This window comes from Dendropsophus ebraccatus, chromosome 5 (assembly GCF_027789765.1).
Source record: "Dendropsophus ebraccatus isolate aDenEbr1 chromosome 5, aDenEbr1.pat, whole genome shotgun sequence".
Classification (NCBI taxonomy): domain Eukaryota; kingdom Metazoa; phylum Chordata; class Amphibia; order Anura; family Hylidae; genus Dendropsophus; species Dendropsophus ebraccatus.
The window spans coordinates 57279864-57299209 of record NC_091458.1 but is presented as its reverse complement, the minus strand read 5'-3'; the positions used below and the strand labels follow the sequence as shown (position 1 = coordinate 57299209).

At 40.5% G+C, this 19346-nt stretch overlaps 1 protein-coding gene across 2 annotated transcripts in view; it reads left to right on the top strand.

Annotated features, from left to right (window-relative positions):
• Positions 1-13493, top strand: part of RAPGEF3 (Rap guanine nucleotide exchange factor 3) — a 65356-nt gene extending 51863 nt beyond the window's left edge. For both annotated transcript variants that reach the window (XM_069970260.1, XM_069970259.1), the window contains 14 exons: positions 129-211; positions 1880-1919; positions 2091-2172; positions 2591-2737; positions 2877-2974; positions 3273-3398; positions 5315-5496; positions 7761-7851; positions 9036-9086; positions 9280-9367; positions 10481-10545; positions 12093-12147; positions 12670-12741; positions 12995-13493. In XM_069970260.1, the coding sequence (XP_069826361.1) occupies positions 129-211; positions 1880-1919; positions 2091-2172; positions 2591-2737; positions 2877-2974; positions 3273-3398; positions 5315-5496; positions 7761-7851; positions 9036-9086; positions 9280-9367; positions 10481-10545; positions 12093-12147; positions 12670-12741; positions 12995-13116 (1302 nt within the window). In that variant the 3' untranslated portion in view covers positions 13117-13493. The remainder of the gene's footprint in view (positions 1-128; positions 212-1879; positions 1920-2090; positions 2173-2590; positions 2738-2876; positions 2975-3272; positions 3399-5314; positions 5497-7760; positions 7852-9035; positions 9087-9279; positions 9368-10480; positions 10546-12092; positions 12148-12669; positions 12742-12994) is intronic.
• Positions 13494-19346: the final 5853 nt, after the last annotated feature.

Sequence of the window (19346 nt, the reverse complement as noted above, 5' to 3'; positions counted from 1 at the left end):
TGTTTTATTATGTCCTTGAATACTTTTAGAACCAATTACCTTGACTATTGAGATGTATTGACCGTGTCCAGATAGATAGAGACATGTAGTTGATTTTAACAATATATCCCTCCGTTCTGTATTTGTAGAAAATCTCAGAATATGTCAGCAGAGATCCTCGATTGCTTACATGCGTAAAGGACAATTTTCAGGATCGAAGAAAGACTAGAACGTAAGCTTATAAGCCTAACTTTACATGTGTATGTTGTAAGAACATGTGAATGTAAATGCATGTAATGTCTGTATAATAGTGATGAGCGAATAGTGAGATATTCGAATATTCGATATTCGTATGAATATCCCGCGACTATTTGAATATTCGATCGAATATTCGATCCCATTAAAGTCTATGGGAACAAGTATTCGATTAATGAAAAACATCTATTTGATAGTTATGAGCGAATACTGTTCGATCTAATACATATTCGATCGAATAGTAAGGTATTGGATCTTTCGAATATTATCGAATAGTTCACCAAATATTCGATAAATATTTGATAAGCGTTCAAATCCCCCAGCTTCCGGTTTCTACCTCCAAGTGGTCGAATAGATGTTTTTCAATAATCGAATACTTGTTCCCATAGACTTTAATGGGATCAAATATTTGATCGAATATTCGAATATTCTGGAGATATTCGTACGAATATCGAATATTCGAATATTTCACTATTCGCTCATCACTACTATTTGACCATTTGGAGGGTAAAACCGGAAGCTGGGGGATTTGAACGCATATCGAATATTTATCAAATATTAGCGGGGATATTCGTACGAATATCGAATATTCGAATATCTCACTATTCGATCGAATATCTATTCGATCGAACAGTATTCGCTCATCACTACTGTATAATGATTGTGCTCACTGAGATCTTAGGGCTTTTGTAAATTGATATAAACTTTTGATATGTTGTCCAAATATGTCAAAAAGTTAGATTGTACAGCTCTCAACCCTAAGACCTGCTATAACCAGGTGATACAATTCTAATGGTGTGTTTACAAAGAGAGATTTATCTGACAGATTTTTACCACCAAAGCCAGGAACAGACTATAAACAGAGGACAGATCATAAAGGAAAGACTGAAATTTCTTCTCTTCTCAAATCCATTCCTGGCTTTGGCTTCAAAAATCTGTGAGATAAATCTGTCTGCCATTAGACCGGCTCTGAGTTATAACCAGGTGACACAATCCTAAAACCGGCTCTGAGTTATAACCAGATAATACAATCCTGAGACCGGCTCTGAGTTATAACCAGATAATACAATCCTGAGACCGGCTCTGAGTTATAACCAGATGATACAATCCTGAGACCGGCTCTGAGTTATAACCAGATGATACAATCCTGAGACCAGTTCTGAGTTATAACCAGGTGATACAATCCTGAGACCGGCTCTGAGTTATAACCAGGTGATACAATCCTGAGACCAGTTCTGAGTTATAACCAGATGATACAATCCTGAGACCGGCTCTGAGTTATAACCAGGTGATACAAGACTCAGACCGGTTCTGAGTTATAACCAGGTGATACAAGACTCAGACCGGTTCTGAGTTATAACCAGATGATACAATCCTGAGACCGGCTCTGAGTTATAACCAGATGATACAATCCTGAGACCGGCTCTGAGTTATAACCAGATAATACAATCCTGAGACCGGCTCTGAGTTATAACCAGGCGATACAATCCTGAGACCGGCTCTGAGTTATAACCAGGCGATACAATCCTGAGACCAGTTCTGAGTTATAACCAGATGATACAATCCTTTACTTCTCGGATTATATATTTTGCTTGGTTTTAATAAACAAACAAAAAAAAACCCTCCTTTCTTAATCTCATTACAGAATTGAGATCAGTAGTGGAAACCTCTCTCCTCAAATAAAGGTAATACATGTTTGCAGTGCTCTTGTAAAGATATACTATAAGGCTATTTCCCTAATACTCCATTGTGTTAGTACATTACTGTAGGCAAAAAATAAGACTAGTGCTGACATAGATGACTGGTAAAATATGGTATGTTTTCTCATACATTTAATCTTTACTTCATCTTACTAGATTTCCAACTATAGTAGTCTTCTGCCCATTCAAGATGACGATCCATTTGGAAATTCATACACCATCCAGGCCCATGATAAAGGTACAGATGACATATTTATCCCCTCAGCATGTAATTGCATCAAATATATAAAAAGCTATTTAATTATTTAATCTTTGATCACTTTTTGGTGATGGCAATGTACATGGAAGCTATGCAAATTCTGCCAGTTAAACTATCACTTCTTTTATATTGTGATCGATGAGATCATGACGCCAAAGCACAGAATGCGCCAATAGCTAAAAGGAATGCTATCTGTCTCCATATTTACAGGAATCCTGGTAAATGAATAGCTGGAGCTTGTATGGGATTAGATATACTGTATACACTGTACCTTATTCCAGAAACAGGTAGACTCTCTCTAATCCCGGACAACTCCTTTAATGATAGAAACTTATTATTTGCTGCTTTATGTATTCACAGTAAACACATAAGTAGTAAATATGTTTTCCTTTCCCAGTGCCGTATGATATATATCTACCAGACCATTCTTGCATTACTTCTATGTTTGCGGTAAATGCTACAGTTCAAGAAGTGACATCCTCGCTCGCCACAAAGAATGGCTGCCATAAAGACTTGATATTAGTTAAAGTGAACTCCTGCGGAGGTGAGTGGGAGCCTTGTTGTATTAGTAGTCGACCATCTTATGGTATTATTGCCAGCGCTATTTTGGATAGTTTTTTTTTAGGTCATATCTGATGATAAGTATGAACTGCATTCATTATGTCACCTATTCTCTTTGACAGAAAAAGTATGTCTGAAACATGAGGACACTGGCGTCTACACTTCTCTAGGAGTAAACGAAAGACTTTTTATCTGCAGTGCTTCTGACATGAGCTCTCTGGTGAGTATGACCTATAAATACCTGAGTACCTATGGCGTTTGAGAATGACTTGGAATGTTAGGTTCAGGATATATGTCACTAGGTGCCAATAGCAAATATTTCCCATATGTATATGCAATTAGATAAAATGTTTTTGAACTGTAAATTGATAGTACAGTGGTCCAGAAATACATCATATCCCAGCAAAAGCAAACAATGCTAAATGTTGATCTACTGTACCACCAGCAGTTCCATTTTTATATTTTAAATAGTATAGAAAAAACTAAAATACCATGTTTTATGATTCATATTCTTTCAGACTCCTCTACCTGATCAATTGGGGCCAAGTAGCAGTAACTATGATATCCTGGATCTCATTAGCTCCAAGGACCTTGCACATCACATGACAGAAAATGACTGGAACCTCTTTAAGAGTGTTCACCAGGTACTGTATACATCCATTTGTGTATCATTTCTAGAGATGAGCAAACCTTTCGGACTTTTGGTCCGAAAGCAGTTCGCTCGATCGTGATGCCTGTAATCCTGGGTGCATAGTTGTGCTCCCGGGAATATGCGGCCAGGATATTCCGGTAAATCAATCTGGAATTCCCTGGAATATCCTGGTCGCATATTCCCGAGAGCGCAACTATGCACCCGGGATCACAGGCATCACGATCGAGCACAGATGCCGTTGGACCAAAAGTCTGGCGGTCCGCGCATCTTTAATCATTTCCTCTTACAACTCTTTAATAATACTGACAGAGGTTATGTTCACACAACGTATGTTTTGTATAAACCACGGCCGTTGTTGCAATTTGAAACAACGGCCGTGATTTACACAAAACATACATTGTACTGTGAATGAATGGAATCCCAGACGGAGCGTATACACATGGTATACACTCCGGCTGTGATTCCATCCGGCTGCACGAAAAACTGACAAGTCAGTTTTCTGCGGCCAAAAAGACAGAAGGTGCAACAGCAACCCACAGGTACAAGGGCTTACCGTATATACTCCTCCCAGTGTACACACGATAAACACTTGCTCTGTAGATATTAAAAAATGAGGATATTAGCAAACTATTTGATCAGAGTGTACCATGTCGCCACCTTAAAGTGTCCTCAGAGACATGGTCCCTACTCTAGCATTTTTACACTAGCAATGGCCTCTCCTGGGCTGAATAAGCCTACAACTGGGCAGGTGGGAGCCAAATGATCTGTTTTAAAGCAGCCTTAAGACATGGGTGGAGTGCAAGCCAATAGGTGGTAGCCCCACACTCCACATTCAACAGAAAAAAAGGAAAAATTGCCAGCATATCTATGACTCTGTTCACACTGCAGATTGCACGCTGCTTGTGGCTTAAGTACAGACAAAAAAACAGAAGGTGCAACAGCAACCCACAGGGGGAAGATCTTACCGTATATACTACTCCCAGTGTACACACGATAAACACCTGCTCTGTAGATATTTATAAATGAGGATCTTAGCAAACTATTTGATCAAATGGAGTGTACCATTTTACCAACGCTACGGTGTCCTCAGAGACATGGTCCCTACTCTAGCATTTTACACTAGCAATGGGCTATTGAATAGCGGCCGCAGAGAACCTGTCAGTTCACACAATGGAGCATGTGGCTCTTACCCTTGGTTATGTTCCCAACAATGCCTCCATCTTGTCTTCTGGCCTAACTGTTATGCTTGTGACGATTTTACCTCAGCACTACTGCTCTCTATTACTGACTTTTCTGGGGACCACAACCTGGGTATTCTCCTGCAGTAAAGTCCACACTTCTTTTTAGAAGGTTTGGGTAACAACCAGGAGATCCCTTAGACTTTGCACTCCATTCAAGCCACAACCAAAGGATTTGTGGCATCTGAGATTCCACGTCTCAGGTTTAGAACGTGACAAATATTTTGTTTTTAGAGCTGTCAATGTCTGGAGACCCACAGGTTGGGGAACACAGGAATTATTCCAGGACCATGGTAAATCAATGTCATAAAAATACAGGCTATTTTTGAGCAAAGCGCTTACAATTTAAAGGGGTGTGCAGACTAACATGGCTACTAGTGTTCGAACTTTGTTTTCTTAAAAAGACTCCATAACCCTGAGGTTCATCAGATCATTGCACAAGCTCAGGATGATGTCCTTGACTTAACTGCAGACACTAAAGACTCCCAGTACGGAAATGATCTAAATGTTCCTTAACCCCCTTGGAGGACCATTCTTCTAAGCTGCCTCTTTTATGTCTCAGATAATAATCTCCACAGGAGTCACATAGCTATAAAGTCTGGTTCATGTTCTGCACAGTAGCCCAGATGTGTTTTCACCTCATTATTATGTTCTTAACCCATTTACTTAGGTGGAGTTGCTTTATCACATATTTGGGAAACAGCGGTTCCGTAACAGCACAACTGCGAATCTGGAGAGGTTTATAAGACGATTCAATGAGGTGCAGTTCTGGGTGGCAACTGAGATCTGTCTGTGCCAAGACGATGAGAGGAGGACACTACTCCTGCGTAAATTCATCAAGCTGGCAGCACAGTAAGTTGTCACTTCCATCAATATAAAGAAGGGATTAAACACTTCTATTATAAGATCTAACCAATCTGTTCTTAAGGCTCATACACATAGTATACATGCAAAAATAATACAGTAGCACACAATCTTTTCTGAATAAAAAGACAATGCTAGTTTTAGACTTATTGTGGCCCTGGGGAAAATTAAAAGACGGTCCATTGGTTGCAAGACTAAAGATTACACCCCGCCATGTAAACTACAAGCGTCTGTGACTGTGATCCTACAAAATAAAGAATGGATTTCTAGTTGTGGAAATCAGCAGGTTGCAATGTGACCGCTAGCCCTCTAGTGTCATCTTTTGTACCTCATACAGTAACAGTGCCCACACTACAAGAGAGAATATATTAGGGCTGACAATCAGTAATAGTGTCGCTTCTGGGTCTCCCACAGTAATAGTTCTCCCTTTAATGACCCCTACTGTAAAAATTGCCTCTTATAACATTATAATGCCCCTGACAACTGATACTTCTTTAAGCCTGTGTTCACACTACTGTATTGCCTCAGAGCTGTATACTTTATACAAGAATAGTTGGATATTTGCCTGTTAATGCCTTCTCTGATTGTAGACATTCTCCTCTCTTTTCAGCTCCATCCAGCCCAGATATATATTATGACTGTAGCATATAATTTCCAAATATCTGTGTCCCTTCAGTTGTTACACCTTTCCCATACCCTATAGCAAGACAATCTCCACCCTTTACATTGCCATCCTGCTGCTATCACTATTACTGTGCTCCTATTATCATAACTCCAGCTGCCCAATAACCAATAACACTGTATTGCAGATATAATAGCGCCTTAGTATGGGGATAAGAGTCACAGCAAGCGATAACTACAAAATGATGGGCCACAGACCAAATCTAAAAATTAAAGGGGCTAACCCTAGATTTAAAGTCATCCCCTATTCATGTCATTAGATAGTATCTGATCTATGGGGGCCCCAACCAATCACCAGAACAGAGGTGCTCTTGTCCCAGTAGTAAATTTTGTGCACATGCCACGACTCTGATCAATTTCCTACAGATAAAATGCAAGTGTGTCTATGGGCCTGTGGAGCCTGATCAGCTATGGAACCACAGGAACATTATTATAATCTGCTGATTTTGTTCACATCATGGCAAAATGCAATAATGCACTTGTAGTCCTATAATTGTTCTGGGGCCTTCCCAGGGATGAGGACCCTGGGTTATTGTCCAGGTTAACCCTCCCTCCCCCATGCAGTATGGACTATTAACCCTCCATACACATTCTATTAAAGCGACTCTGTACCCACAATCTGTCCCTCGGAAAGCTGCTTTTAATCCAAAATCTGTCCTGGGGTCCGTTCGGCAGGTGATGCAGTTATTGTTCTAAAAAACAACTTTTAAACTGGCAGCCCCGTGCCCAACGGACGGGGCTTAGATTGTGTATGCATTAGGCTGGCACAACCTCTCTTCCCCTCCTCCCCGCCCTCCTCATCATTAGGAATGCTCCAGGCAGATTGTCTACTATTCATCACCCGTGTCAGCATGGCACATGGGCTGGATCATTAGGGCACCTGTGCAACGTTCAGACAGGAGAAAATGTTCCAGTGGCATTCCTAATGATGAAGAGGGTGGGGAGGTGGGACGGAGGGGTGGTGCAAAGTTAGGGCACAGATACTCTAAGCCCGTTGGGCATGGGGCTGCAAGTTTAAAAGTTGTTTTTTTAGGACAATAACTGCATCACCTGCCGAACAGACAGGACAGTTCTTGGATTAAAAGCAGCTATCCGAAGGTACATGTGATTTGGGGGGAGGGGGGTTGTCAGATTGTGGGTACAGAGTCGCTTTAAAGCTTGCCTTATAAAGCATCAACAAGTTACAGGGTAGGAGAGTAGAAGTTGCTGAGCAGATTGACATATAGTGTTGTGGATTCAGTATAATATGTATTTTATTCATTAAATCTTTGCTTATTCTGCGCTTAGTCAAGTGGTCGGTCCTACAGAGAGTGACAGCTATTTCTGTATGTGTACTTATACAGAGAAGGCAATTAATCATTGAGTAGGACCACCCACTGGACTCCAAGCCTAGAAAGAGCAGGCAGTTCAATTAATAAGTTATACCAGATCTTTTTACAGAAATCTACTCATCTACTGATTAGTATTAACAGTGATTAATCTTTCCATGGCATGAGTTTTTTGTTTTGTTTTTTTTTCATTTGGAAATACAATTTTCCAGATATTAACTATATTTCCTTGTTTATTTGCAGCCTTAAGGAGCAGAAAAATCTTAATTCTTTCTTTGCCGTTATGTTTGGCCTCAGTAACACAGCAGTTAGTCGTTTATCTAGGACGTGGCAGGTGAGTCAGTCACAAATCAACATACAGATTAGAAAGTGAAGGTAAACAACACATATGATATTGTTGCTACTACAATGGACAAGGTTTTAAGTGACTTACAAAAAATGCTATCTATATACCATAAGGCATTTAAAAAAAATAAGAAACCTGTTATTTGTAGCAATGGTTGTTAGGCACTTTACCACATCTTTAGTTTATAGAGCTGCTGTGACTATTTGCATGCATTTGGGGCTATGTCTTGAGGGGTAGCAAATATGTACTTTACTCCTCTGATAATGAATACTAATTGTGATGTTGGGTTGGTGTGCTGTTCCTTACTGGTGCTTTGGTCCTGGGTCCTCCTCACTGGTGGCGTGGACCAGCCACTAAGCCCCCCCCTCCCCCGAATCAAGCTTTTGGAGAACATGGTGTCCTCTAGCCACAGGAGTCCAGCTTCTACATCCTGGAGTGGTATAAAGGATGAAGACCTAGAGGGCATTATGGGTTCTTTTACACATTGTGTTATTATGATCAACAAGATCGACACTCATTTGCAGTGCCTTCCGAAGGCACAATGAATCGAGTCACTGAACCATACGAATGGTCACTATCGTTTGTGCGGCCATTTAAATCTATCACTATAGGCTGCACATCCTCTATTTACACAGGGAGATGTGCAGCCCATAGCCATACATTTTAAAGCCCCTACAAAAGAGGTTACCTGCTAAGGATTCTAGCAACACTCCTGGCCAAAAATAGTGTAAAAGGGCCTTTAGACTCCCACTACCTAGGGTAGACTTAAGTCTACCTGATTCGGTAGCTCAGCGGTCCACATCTGCTGCCCATTACATTATTAACTTTAACACTGTCTTAGTTTTGTGTATGGGGTACACCACTCATAAAAAGATGAGTTTGCTGTACAATTCTTGTTTCGGAGAGCACCATGTGGCCTAATAACATCACTATATGTCTTTGGTTTGCTGTAGATTCATAGTCTCAAATTGTAACGCAATAGTTCCTGGACACACTGCTCAGTTTAGAGATGACAGCAAAGTAGGCTCTTCAACCCACAAGCACTAGTTCACCCTATAGCGGGGAAAAGGCACATAAATGTACATGCGCTACAGTAGGTCTTCTCCATTCATTTATATGTAATACACAAAAACAGAAAAGAAATTAATTTAGACTTTTTCTCTTTATTTTAGCGATTGCCTAATAAAACCAGAAAGTTATATTCCATCTTAGAGAGGCTGATGGTAAGTATATAATCATAAGGTCTGCTTTATTACTTACTGCTCATCCGGCCCATTTTAGATGGCGGTGATTATATCATGTAGCTCAATTCAATAATATATGTAAATTGTACATTAACTCTTTAAATATTATCATTTGTGTAAATAACATATATAACATTATACAATAACATTGTATAAATCTTTGTTGTTGCAGGACCCCTCCTGGAACCATAGATCCTACAGACTTGCTGTAGCCAAGCTTAGCCCTCCTCTCATTCCATTCCTTCCTCTTATTCTAAAAGGTATCATGGGAAAAGTTGAATTTAACTAGTCTGTTATGGATTAATTTAATATTATTTTTTAAAATTAAGTTTTGCATAATTATGACAGTTCCTTTCCTTTGAAGAGAATGGGACTGAACTGAAATTCCAAACAGTGCCACACTGACAAGAGTAGAGCTGGTTGTGTGGTTTACCTCAGGAGAATAGGTAGAAATAGACAGGAAAACTGTTATCTGTACAACCATGCATATTATGATCTATATCATGTGAATCATGAGTCCTCATATCGATGTATAACAATTTTGCTCTCACACTTGACAGTTAACTCTGGGGTTCTCCAATTTCTCTTGATCATCTTTGATCAAGATGTTTCTCCATCTTGACTGGAGTCACATGGTAAATTCAGGTGATTAGACAGGATATGTGAACATACACCCCTGTCTATATATAGTCCTGTAGATAAAAATGCATATCATAGCAAAAACAAAGCCAAGAGGTGGAAAAAACTGCCTGTAGAGCTCAGAGACAGGGTTGGCTAGAGACACAGATGTGGTGAAGTGTATGATAAATTCTGCTGCACTGAAAGTTACCAAGAGCGCAATGGCCTCCATAATACTTTAATGGAAAAACTTTGAAGCAACCAAGACTCCCAGAGCTGGTCATCCTGCCCAACTAAGTAATTGGGGGAGAAGAGCTTCAGTAAAAGAACCCAATAGTCACTCTGACTGAGCTCCAAAGATCCTGTGTGCAGACAGAAGAACCACAAGGTTAACCTGCAGCTTTCATCACTGCAGCTTTGCCTGGAGCTTGCAAAAAAGCCCCTAAGGGGCTCTCAGACTATGAGAAACAAGATTATCTGGTCTAATAAAACAAAGATTGAATATTAATGCTAAGCATCATGTTTGGTCCCAGGCACTGCTCATAACCTGCCTAATACCATACCTACAGTCAAGCATAACAAAAAGTGAAAAGCTCTGAAGACTTTCATATGCATATTGACTGCACTGCAAATGTTATCCCAGAGCTATAACACTAATTATAACGGGGATACCCTTTTGTCTGTGTTTCTGTTATCTGTGCCGTACTTCTTACATCTGTTTCTGAAAATAGGTTTTGCTCTTTATTTCTTTACAGACCTTACATTTATCCATGAGGGAAATAGAAGTACATTGGATAACTTGGTAAACTTTGAAAAAATGGTAAGCTGATGATCAAATCTAAAAGTACATATAAAGAGTAGGCATAAAGAAATTTCCTAATGATGGAAGCTCCTCAATCTATCAGTAAGAGCAGTCAAGTGAGGGTATGTGCACACTGCTGATAAGTGACGGAAACTCCGTCGCGTAATCCGCTGCTCACGGACTGCGGTGGCCCAGCGCGTCTCTGCTTGTGTCATGGACTCCATTCTATGCATGGGCGTATTCCTTCCTCTGTCCAAAGAATGAACTTGATCATTCTTTGGACGGAGGAAGGAATCCGCCTGTGCATAGAATGCAGTCTATGACACGGGCGGAGACGCGCGGGCCCACCGCAGTCCGTGAGCGGCGGATTACGCGATGGAGTTTCCGTCACTTTTCAGCAGTGTGCACATACCCTAATAGAGCAAAGCAGCAGTAGTAGAAGACACTTTTACTATTCCTGCTGTTATTTATACTAGACTGTTCTCTCATCTACAAGATGCTCTGATACATACAGGCCACATTTTACAACCAACTGTATTCTACAGTACAAAACCATCTGCAGCATGTAAGCTGCCATTTGCAACAGATGGTCTTTTTGGCTAGACTAAAGAGTAAGGGTACTATTAGACGAGCCAATGGGGGCCCGATAATAAATGTAAACGAGCGCCGATCTGGGCCTATTACACTGCTGATAATCGTTTAACAAGGGCTGCAGGGACATTGTTAACGATGTCCTTACAGCCCTTTTTAAAACGTTATACATTACCTGTCCAGGTTGCAGGGCTCCTCTTCCTCTGTACCTCTTCCCGGGTCCCGCGCGCTCCAGCTTCAGAGGGGCCTGTCAGCTGACAGGCCACTCAGCCAATCACTGGCCGCGGCAGTCAGCTGACAGGTCACTCTGAAGCTGGAGCGCGCGGGACCCGGGGAGAAGTACAGAGGAAGAGGAGCCCTGCAACCTCGACAGGTAATGTATATCGTCAGTCTCCGGCCGCCCACCGCTATTACACGTAGCTGTGCGCGGTCGGCGCCCAACAATTATAGGTCAGAACCTAAATCAACGATCAGCCGATGACAACGATCATCGGCTGATTGTTGTCTTTATTACACAGAGCGATAATCGGCCGATTATCGTTCCGTGTAATAGTACCCTAAAGTTGCCCATACCCATTAGATAAAGATTAGCGGTAATGAACTATACATTGAATTTTTTGAAAAAGTAATCCCACTTAATCAGCATGCTAGATTGAACCGACTGAGCAGGGGACACATTTAACACACAGAGGGGAAAGCCTAAAAAGACGTGACTGTCAAATAATAAGTCATGATCAGCCATTAATATCATACAAAACATACACTGTATGGCAGAATGAACCCAGAGTCGCTTCCTCCATAGCTGCCGGACATCCACATTCCTCATACATCACATTGGATTGTCCCTCTGAATTCAAGTTAACATTTTTTTTCCCCTAAAAATAAAATTATCTAATACCTGTCTTCAATAGTTTTACCACTCAGGTTAACTCTAACAGTAAAATAAGTGACAACCCTTTATTTTATTTTGACAGCGAATGATTGCAAAGACTATCCAGATGTTCCACACTTATCGCAGCCAGAGCTACAGTATGTACACCTATTTCCCTGCCATAGACAATATTCTTTTCCTCTTTTGGTTAGGTTAGGGGCACAATGGTGGGGGGTAGAGAGGTGCACATATTTCTCCTGTATCTGTCAATGCAGAGGGAAGAGTATTACATGCCCCCATGTCATAGACAGGCAACAGTTTAATACTTGATTGCAAAGTGTCCTCCCAAGCTGGTGCTATTCTTTGTAGTGCCTTTCTGATTTAGCTCAATGAGAATGTTACTGGCGAGATGTCATCCATATGGCATAGCAGGAGAAGATTTCCAAGATAAATAAACTAATGACAGCCTGCTACAGGTGTAAAGTAATAAAATACACTATGCTCACCTTGCCAAGGTGGGAAAGTATAAAACGCTTCTCATTACGCTAAACTTAGTGTATATGACTAACGTGTCTCTAAATATTTTAGATCCATTAAGCGGTAATAGTAGACAGCTAGACACAAAGTATAATATGATTTCTTTGTGAACAATTTGTCACAAAAATGTTTACTCTCTGCAGTTCCTCTTTCTCCTCTGCGGTCACGGCCACTACATATCCTTGAGGAAGCCTCTGCAGTTCGGGTGTCCACATGTAAGTGCTGCTTCTGATTGGTCTTGGTCTCTAAAGTAGTCTATGTTTGAGGTGTATATTGGCATACCAGCAAAATGGTATAGAGCGGGTCTATCTGTGCTGGGTCCATTGATTTCAATGGACCCCAATGTTGTCTATTTCTGAACACGTTACAGGCATATACTGTGCGATGCCTGTACGGTGATATACGTTAAGGTTTTTGTGTAAGTGTTGTGGGGACATTTACAAAGTATAGTTTTCTTGTTTTCTTCAGGTTCAGAGTATTCAGTAAATTTCAGAAGTCCAGCAGCCACATGGGCCTACATCCAGAACATGAAGGTGATCGACAATCAAAAGAAATTAATAGAGTTGTCAAGGAGCTTAGAGCCATCCTGATACATCTAAACTATATGAATGTGAATATTTGTGGAGGAGCTACTACAAAATGGTCAGGAAACCGATCCCTGAATGGGGCCGAGACTATCCATGGACCACAGCAGGACCAGTAGTTGGACTCCTCAGTTGTAGAATTGTGTACACTTACTCCACTACCTGCCGCTCTATTAATACTGTAGACAATGCTCATGATGTCTCCCCTGAGTTTCCTGAATAATATGAGATGGACTTCATATTAATAGGGAAATGTATTGAAAGGCAATGAACTCAATTCTTGACTCTACAAATGGATTTTAGGAGATGGTGGACTTACGACTGGTTAGTATTGTTTTGGCCATTCTGTATTTTTTTTGTAAATTTTAAAATATTTTATCTTTGTAAATACAAGAAAAGCTTTTCTGAGATTCCGTTTAGCCTCACTTATGTATAAAAGAGGAATGTGTCTATGCTGATCTTAATGACTTAATATTGTACAACTGTATTTACTATCCACATGGATAAGCTACTACTGCCATTGTAAAGCAGAGAATGATGGGCTAAGATAAAGAGAGGGAATACAACCATAAAATGGATGAGCCCATGAGAAAAAGGCCCTTACTGGCTCACCATAGTCTTATTTCCAACTAAGAGAACTTTTTTGGTATATAATATCAGAGAAACCATGGCTACTTTCTTCCAGACACTTCAGGATGGAATATGGTGTTATAGGACATGATGTACCCCTGAGATTATTTCTCTAGCTGGGCTTGCTTCTGCATAGGTGCTGATCCAGGTCAACACATTCAGAACAGATATGCAACATTTTACTGACTTAAACAAAACCATTTTGTGTCCTTGTTGTGAGAGGGAAAAAAAAATGCCCAAATACATTTTGTTTTTTTCCTAGCCAATATATATTATTATAAATTACAGCCGAATAACCTTTTCATGGTCTGGCTCTTAAAGGGATTATCCAACCTTATAAATCTGAAGACTTATTGATGGCCTATCTGGTAGATATTAGATAGGCAAGGGTCTGATTCCTGGTCATATCCAGTCAGCACTCTTTTGCCCCCTGTTCCCCACTGGCTGCCAGGGCTATTACACGCGTTGTCAGCGAGCGGGTGAGTGCAGAGGGGGCCACGGGGAGCTGCCCGGGTGATCACTAGATCGTCCGGGCAGCCTATAGCAGCGGTCTGCTGCCGCTGCTCCTGTTCTGCGTTCAACATGTTGAAAGACAAATGACTGCAACGATCACTCGATATCGTTCGGCCGATAATAGTTTCGTGTAGCAGGGCCTTTAGGGTACTTTTACACAGACAGATTTATCTGAAAGATATCTGAAGCCAAAGCCAGGAATGGATATGAAAAGAGGGGAAATCTCAGTCTTTCCTTTTTGACTTTTTCTTCAAAAATCAAACTTCCAAAGCTTAGCAATTAAAATTTATTATCATAAATAACAGAGACAAACAGAAAGCATACTATGACAAGTATTTGTAACATAAATAAGATGTCGCTATAGCGAAGAGTCATACATGTAAAACATGAAAACATTTTTCTAATAGGTGTTAGAATTTTTAAAATGTACAGTATAACTAAGGCTAAATACAAATTTGCAATAGAAATATATTGACACAAATTGTATATATATATAAAAAAAAAACTAGTATAAAAAGTCAGCCACCAACTGCAGAGTGAAAGCAATGCATCAGCTTGAGAGTAAACCTCATCACTCGGTACAAACCGAAATTTTACATAGAGAGGTTGGAAGCAAATGAATTCTAGTTAACGCCTATTAGTGGACGCTCCTCCCTTTTCTCCCACAAGCTTCTACCATGATATCCTGGATTAAGCTTCCTGGCTGCCTCTTGATGTGTTCGGTCCAACCTTTGAGACTCTTCATCTGCTTCCTCTATCTCCTGCATTCCGTCTCCATTACTCGTTTTATATTGCTCTTTGAAACTGCTCGGTGGAACATAGTTTTCAGTTCCACGTGTTGGTATTACATTCAGTATTGTCTTGAAGCCACCAGATCCAGATCTCAATAGCCCCTCTGCAGTATCCACCCCAGAGTCTAAACTGGCCACATTGTTGAGCTCCTTTTTTTCTAATTGAGCCCCATCTGATACTGGCCTGTCTCCGATAGATACAAACCAAGCTTTTGGCTGAAGGTAATCAGGATTTCGTAACTGAACATTGTCTTTCTTAACAGGCCTTTCTTCAGGAATATATGCCTTTCTTTCTAGAGCACTTGTTTCTTTCTGATTTACATGATCACTTTGAATAGACAAGCCAGCAGTGTCCCAGGTAAATTGCTGGTCACAGGAATTGTCACAAAGTAGAGTGCTGCTCCGGCTTAGGTTTGTCGGTAAACTTGTTGCTTGACATGCTCGAGTGTCCAGGGACGAAATATGCACTGGAGACTCCATAGGGACCATCAATACATCCATATTAATTCCACTTTTCAGCGAAGAGCTACGTCGCTTGGCCTTTAGACTGAACATTGTACTTTTCTCCCACACACTGCTCAGAATTGAAGCTCCAGATGACAACATATACTTAAGAGCTGAATACTGTCCTGAGGTGTCACTTTTTTTCCTAAGGGATTTGCTATCCAAGCGAGAAGTCTGGGTACCTTCCTCATCATCACTCATACATAACATATGACTGCCAGGCGATAGAGGAGATGATGGCTGTTTGCTTCTATCCACTGTAACCGGCAATGACATTGCTTGGGGATAATTGAGGTCATTGTAGACGGGAAGTCTCGAGTCCAAAACATTCCAAGTAAAACTGGTCATGGAAGTTGACTGATCTCTCATGGTTGCTCCAAGCCTCATGGATGACTTTCTGTTTATTAAATTCAGGCGATTCCTCCTTAAATAAAGTGAGGGTTGGTATATAAATAACATACAACAGATTAAATATCACAGATGATGGTATACATATTTAATAGAAAGAACTATAAAACAAGTTAATAAAGCACAGGCGTTTTTGGGCTTGCTTGGCCTAAGTTAATTACAGGTGTCAGCTGCTTCTTTCTCTCAGAAACAGTACCACTCTCAATAGTGTGCAGTATTTCATCTCATTCAAGTGAGTGTAGTCAAACTGCAATACTAGATATAACTCATTGGCAAGAGGGACAAAGTTTCTGGAAGGAAAGTAGACACATTTTTCTGATCTCAAACAATATTTTACACTCTTCAAATTTTAGCAGAATCAAGCAGCCCCCTTCTCCCCAATCTACTCTTTCCATTTTATAAGAATGTACACAGTGCAAACTGTTTTGCCGCAGTCACATTCATGAGATTGTAAATAAGGCAAACATTTCAGACTTCTTATTGATAACCCTCATGAGTTTCCTTTACTTACAAATGGAATCCTGGACTCTGCTTACTGCAAATCTGACATCTGGATAACACAGTAATAATTAAAACTTATGTAGGGAATAGAGATGAGCGAACCAGGTTCAGGTTTGAGCTGATCCGAACCTGAACGTTCGGCATTTGATTAGCGGGGGCTGCTGAACTTGGATAAAGCTCTAAGGTTGTCTGGAAAACATGGATACAGCCAATGACTATATCCATGATTTCCACATAGCCTTAGGGCTTTATCCATCCAACTTCAGCAGCCACCGCTAATCAAATGCCGAAAGTTCGGATTCGGATGAACTCGAGCATGCTCAAGGTTCGCTCATCTCTAGTAGGGAACTCTCTTTGTATTTGGTAAATTATTTGAGCTAAGGCTGATTTCACACTGGCTAAAATTATACAAAAGCGCTGTGGCCAGATGTTAGCTGGAAGTCAATATAATTTTTAGAAATGCCATACTTATTTGGCTTTTTTGTGGTGTTTTTTTCTCTCTCTGGTGTTTTGGCTCTGCAGTATTTTCAAAATGCAGCATGGTGAGGACTTGGATTTTCTCCCTTATATAGTTCAATGGAATTTCTTCCGTCCCTTGTCAAAAACGCCAAAGGCAAAAAAACCAAACAAACGAAAAAACAACCCAAATAACACCTAAAGTCAAAAACTCAAGGAAAAACTTCCAAAGATTATCTTGGCGTTTTTTTTTTTTTTTTTTTTTGCCTTGGCGTTTTTGAGACAAACAGAAGAAATTCCATTGAACTCTATAGGAGAGAAACTTCAAATCCTCGCCATGCTGCATTGTGAAAAATCTTCAGAGCCAAAACACCAGACAGAGAAAAACACCACAAAAAAGCCAAAAAACTTTTTGGGGAGGCCAGAAAAACACCATAAAAAAAAAAGCTGTGCCTGGGAGCACCCTATAGCAGCTAAATCTTTAGGTGCACACAATACAAAGATACAAACTAATATTAACAACAAACATCCTATCATACCCTTAAGGCTGGATTCACACATTCCATGTGTGCTCCGTGAAGCATGGACAGCACAAACTGGAGTGTTTCCCCACATGGCATGATGTATTAATATCATGCTGGGAGCGGGGAACTATTTGATTGATCGCAGCCACGCAATCATTTAAACAGTTTCCCCGCTCCTGGCATGATATTAATACATAATTACATTGATGTCTGTGCATGTAATAGCTCAGACAGTCAATGCTAACCTGACAGGTTGGTGCTCGCTACCTCCTCCATATCGGGCTACACAAGTATGCTTTCAATGCTGACACTACAACTTTTAACAGCATTTTTGAGTTTACCAATCACCTATTAGATTATTCATATGACACATATCTATCTCATTGTCCCAGTTTACCTCAAGTAGCACATGAGCAGTGCAGATGCAGCAAGGAGCAGCAGGAGGATGCAGATGAGAATGGCCAGCAAGTATGCAGTGTGATGTCCTGGGTCCATTGTTCTGGCTTTTGACCACTATTTTACTGTCTACAGACAAAATAAAGCTATTATATTTAACAAAACCATATACCCATACCCATACCAATACCATATATAGTATTACTAATATTGTCAATAAACAAGGCCCAAATAATATCACTACACCAGAAGGAAGGGATGAGCAAATTAACTAGCGAAGTGTTTTGCTAGGCTCCACAGTCGGCTTGTCAGCTGGCTGCCTTTGAATTCAATGCGGCTCCTTTCCTCTCCAGGTCCCTGGAAAAGCTGACAAGCCAACAACTGAGCCTAGTGAAGCATTTCACTAATACTGTAAATTTGCTCATCTCTACCAGGAAGCCAACCATTTAATAGTGGCTGGAAAATAGTTACTAACTAAAAAACATAGTACACAGAATAATATTACCCCCCATACATAATACATAGACCATATAGTGGTAGATACTAGCTAAACAGACTGTATCAGCGATGACAGTACAGACACATCCAGTGACTACCCTCCTCCCTATTAACAATATATATATATATTTTTTTATATTCTCCTCTGCTCTGTTGCAGAAAGTGTTTGTTTGTGCCTGCCCCAGCACATAAACATCCAGGGCTCTCTCTGGCCTGGTAATGTAGCATGGAGCTGGTGGCTCTTGTGCTCCACACAATTTCCAATTGGTGGTGCCCTAGATGGATGTCCACCCATTATCTTGGCCCAGATCTGGGGAACCAGGCCAAAAGTCCAGTGTTTTAGATCCTCAGAAAAAAAATGCCAGCTTGATTAGATGCATTGCATCTCTATAGATGGTCTAAAGAAGTCACAAAGAAGTTGCCTTTATAGCAGGCACTGATTTAGAGAGACTTGTGAAGTGACTGATAATGAACAGATTGTTGTGGTATATTAGGGTAAGAACATAATGCTGCGTTTACACACAGATTTATCTGACAGATTTTGGAAGCCAAAGCCAGGCATGGATTTGAAAATAGGATAGATCCCAGTCTTTCCTTTATGACCTGATCCCTGTTTATAGTCTGTTCCTGGTTTGGGCTTCAAAGATCTGTCAGATAAATCTGTCTGTGTAAACGCACCATAATTCTCAGGCTCCATACAATGACATGCACATTTATATACCTGCCCTACAATGATTTCTCAGGCAACCAAATGACTGTTTCCAAACTCTTTTTTAGGCGGTTTTGTTTTTGGTCTGTTTTTTTTCAGGCACTTTTAGGGTGCGTTCACACGTACAGGATCCGCAGCAGATTTGATGGTGTGTTCAGTTATTTAGATTAAATCTGCTGCGGATCCTGAATGTAGAGACAAAAAACAAAAGGTGCAACAGGAACCCACAGGTGTAAGGGTCCACCGTATATACTCCTCCCAGCGTACACACAGCAAACACCTACCCTGTAGATAAATAAAATTTAT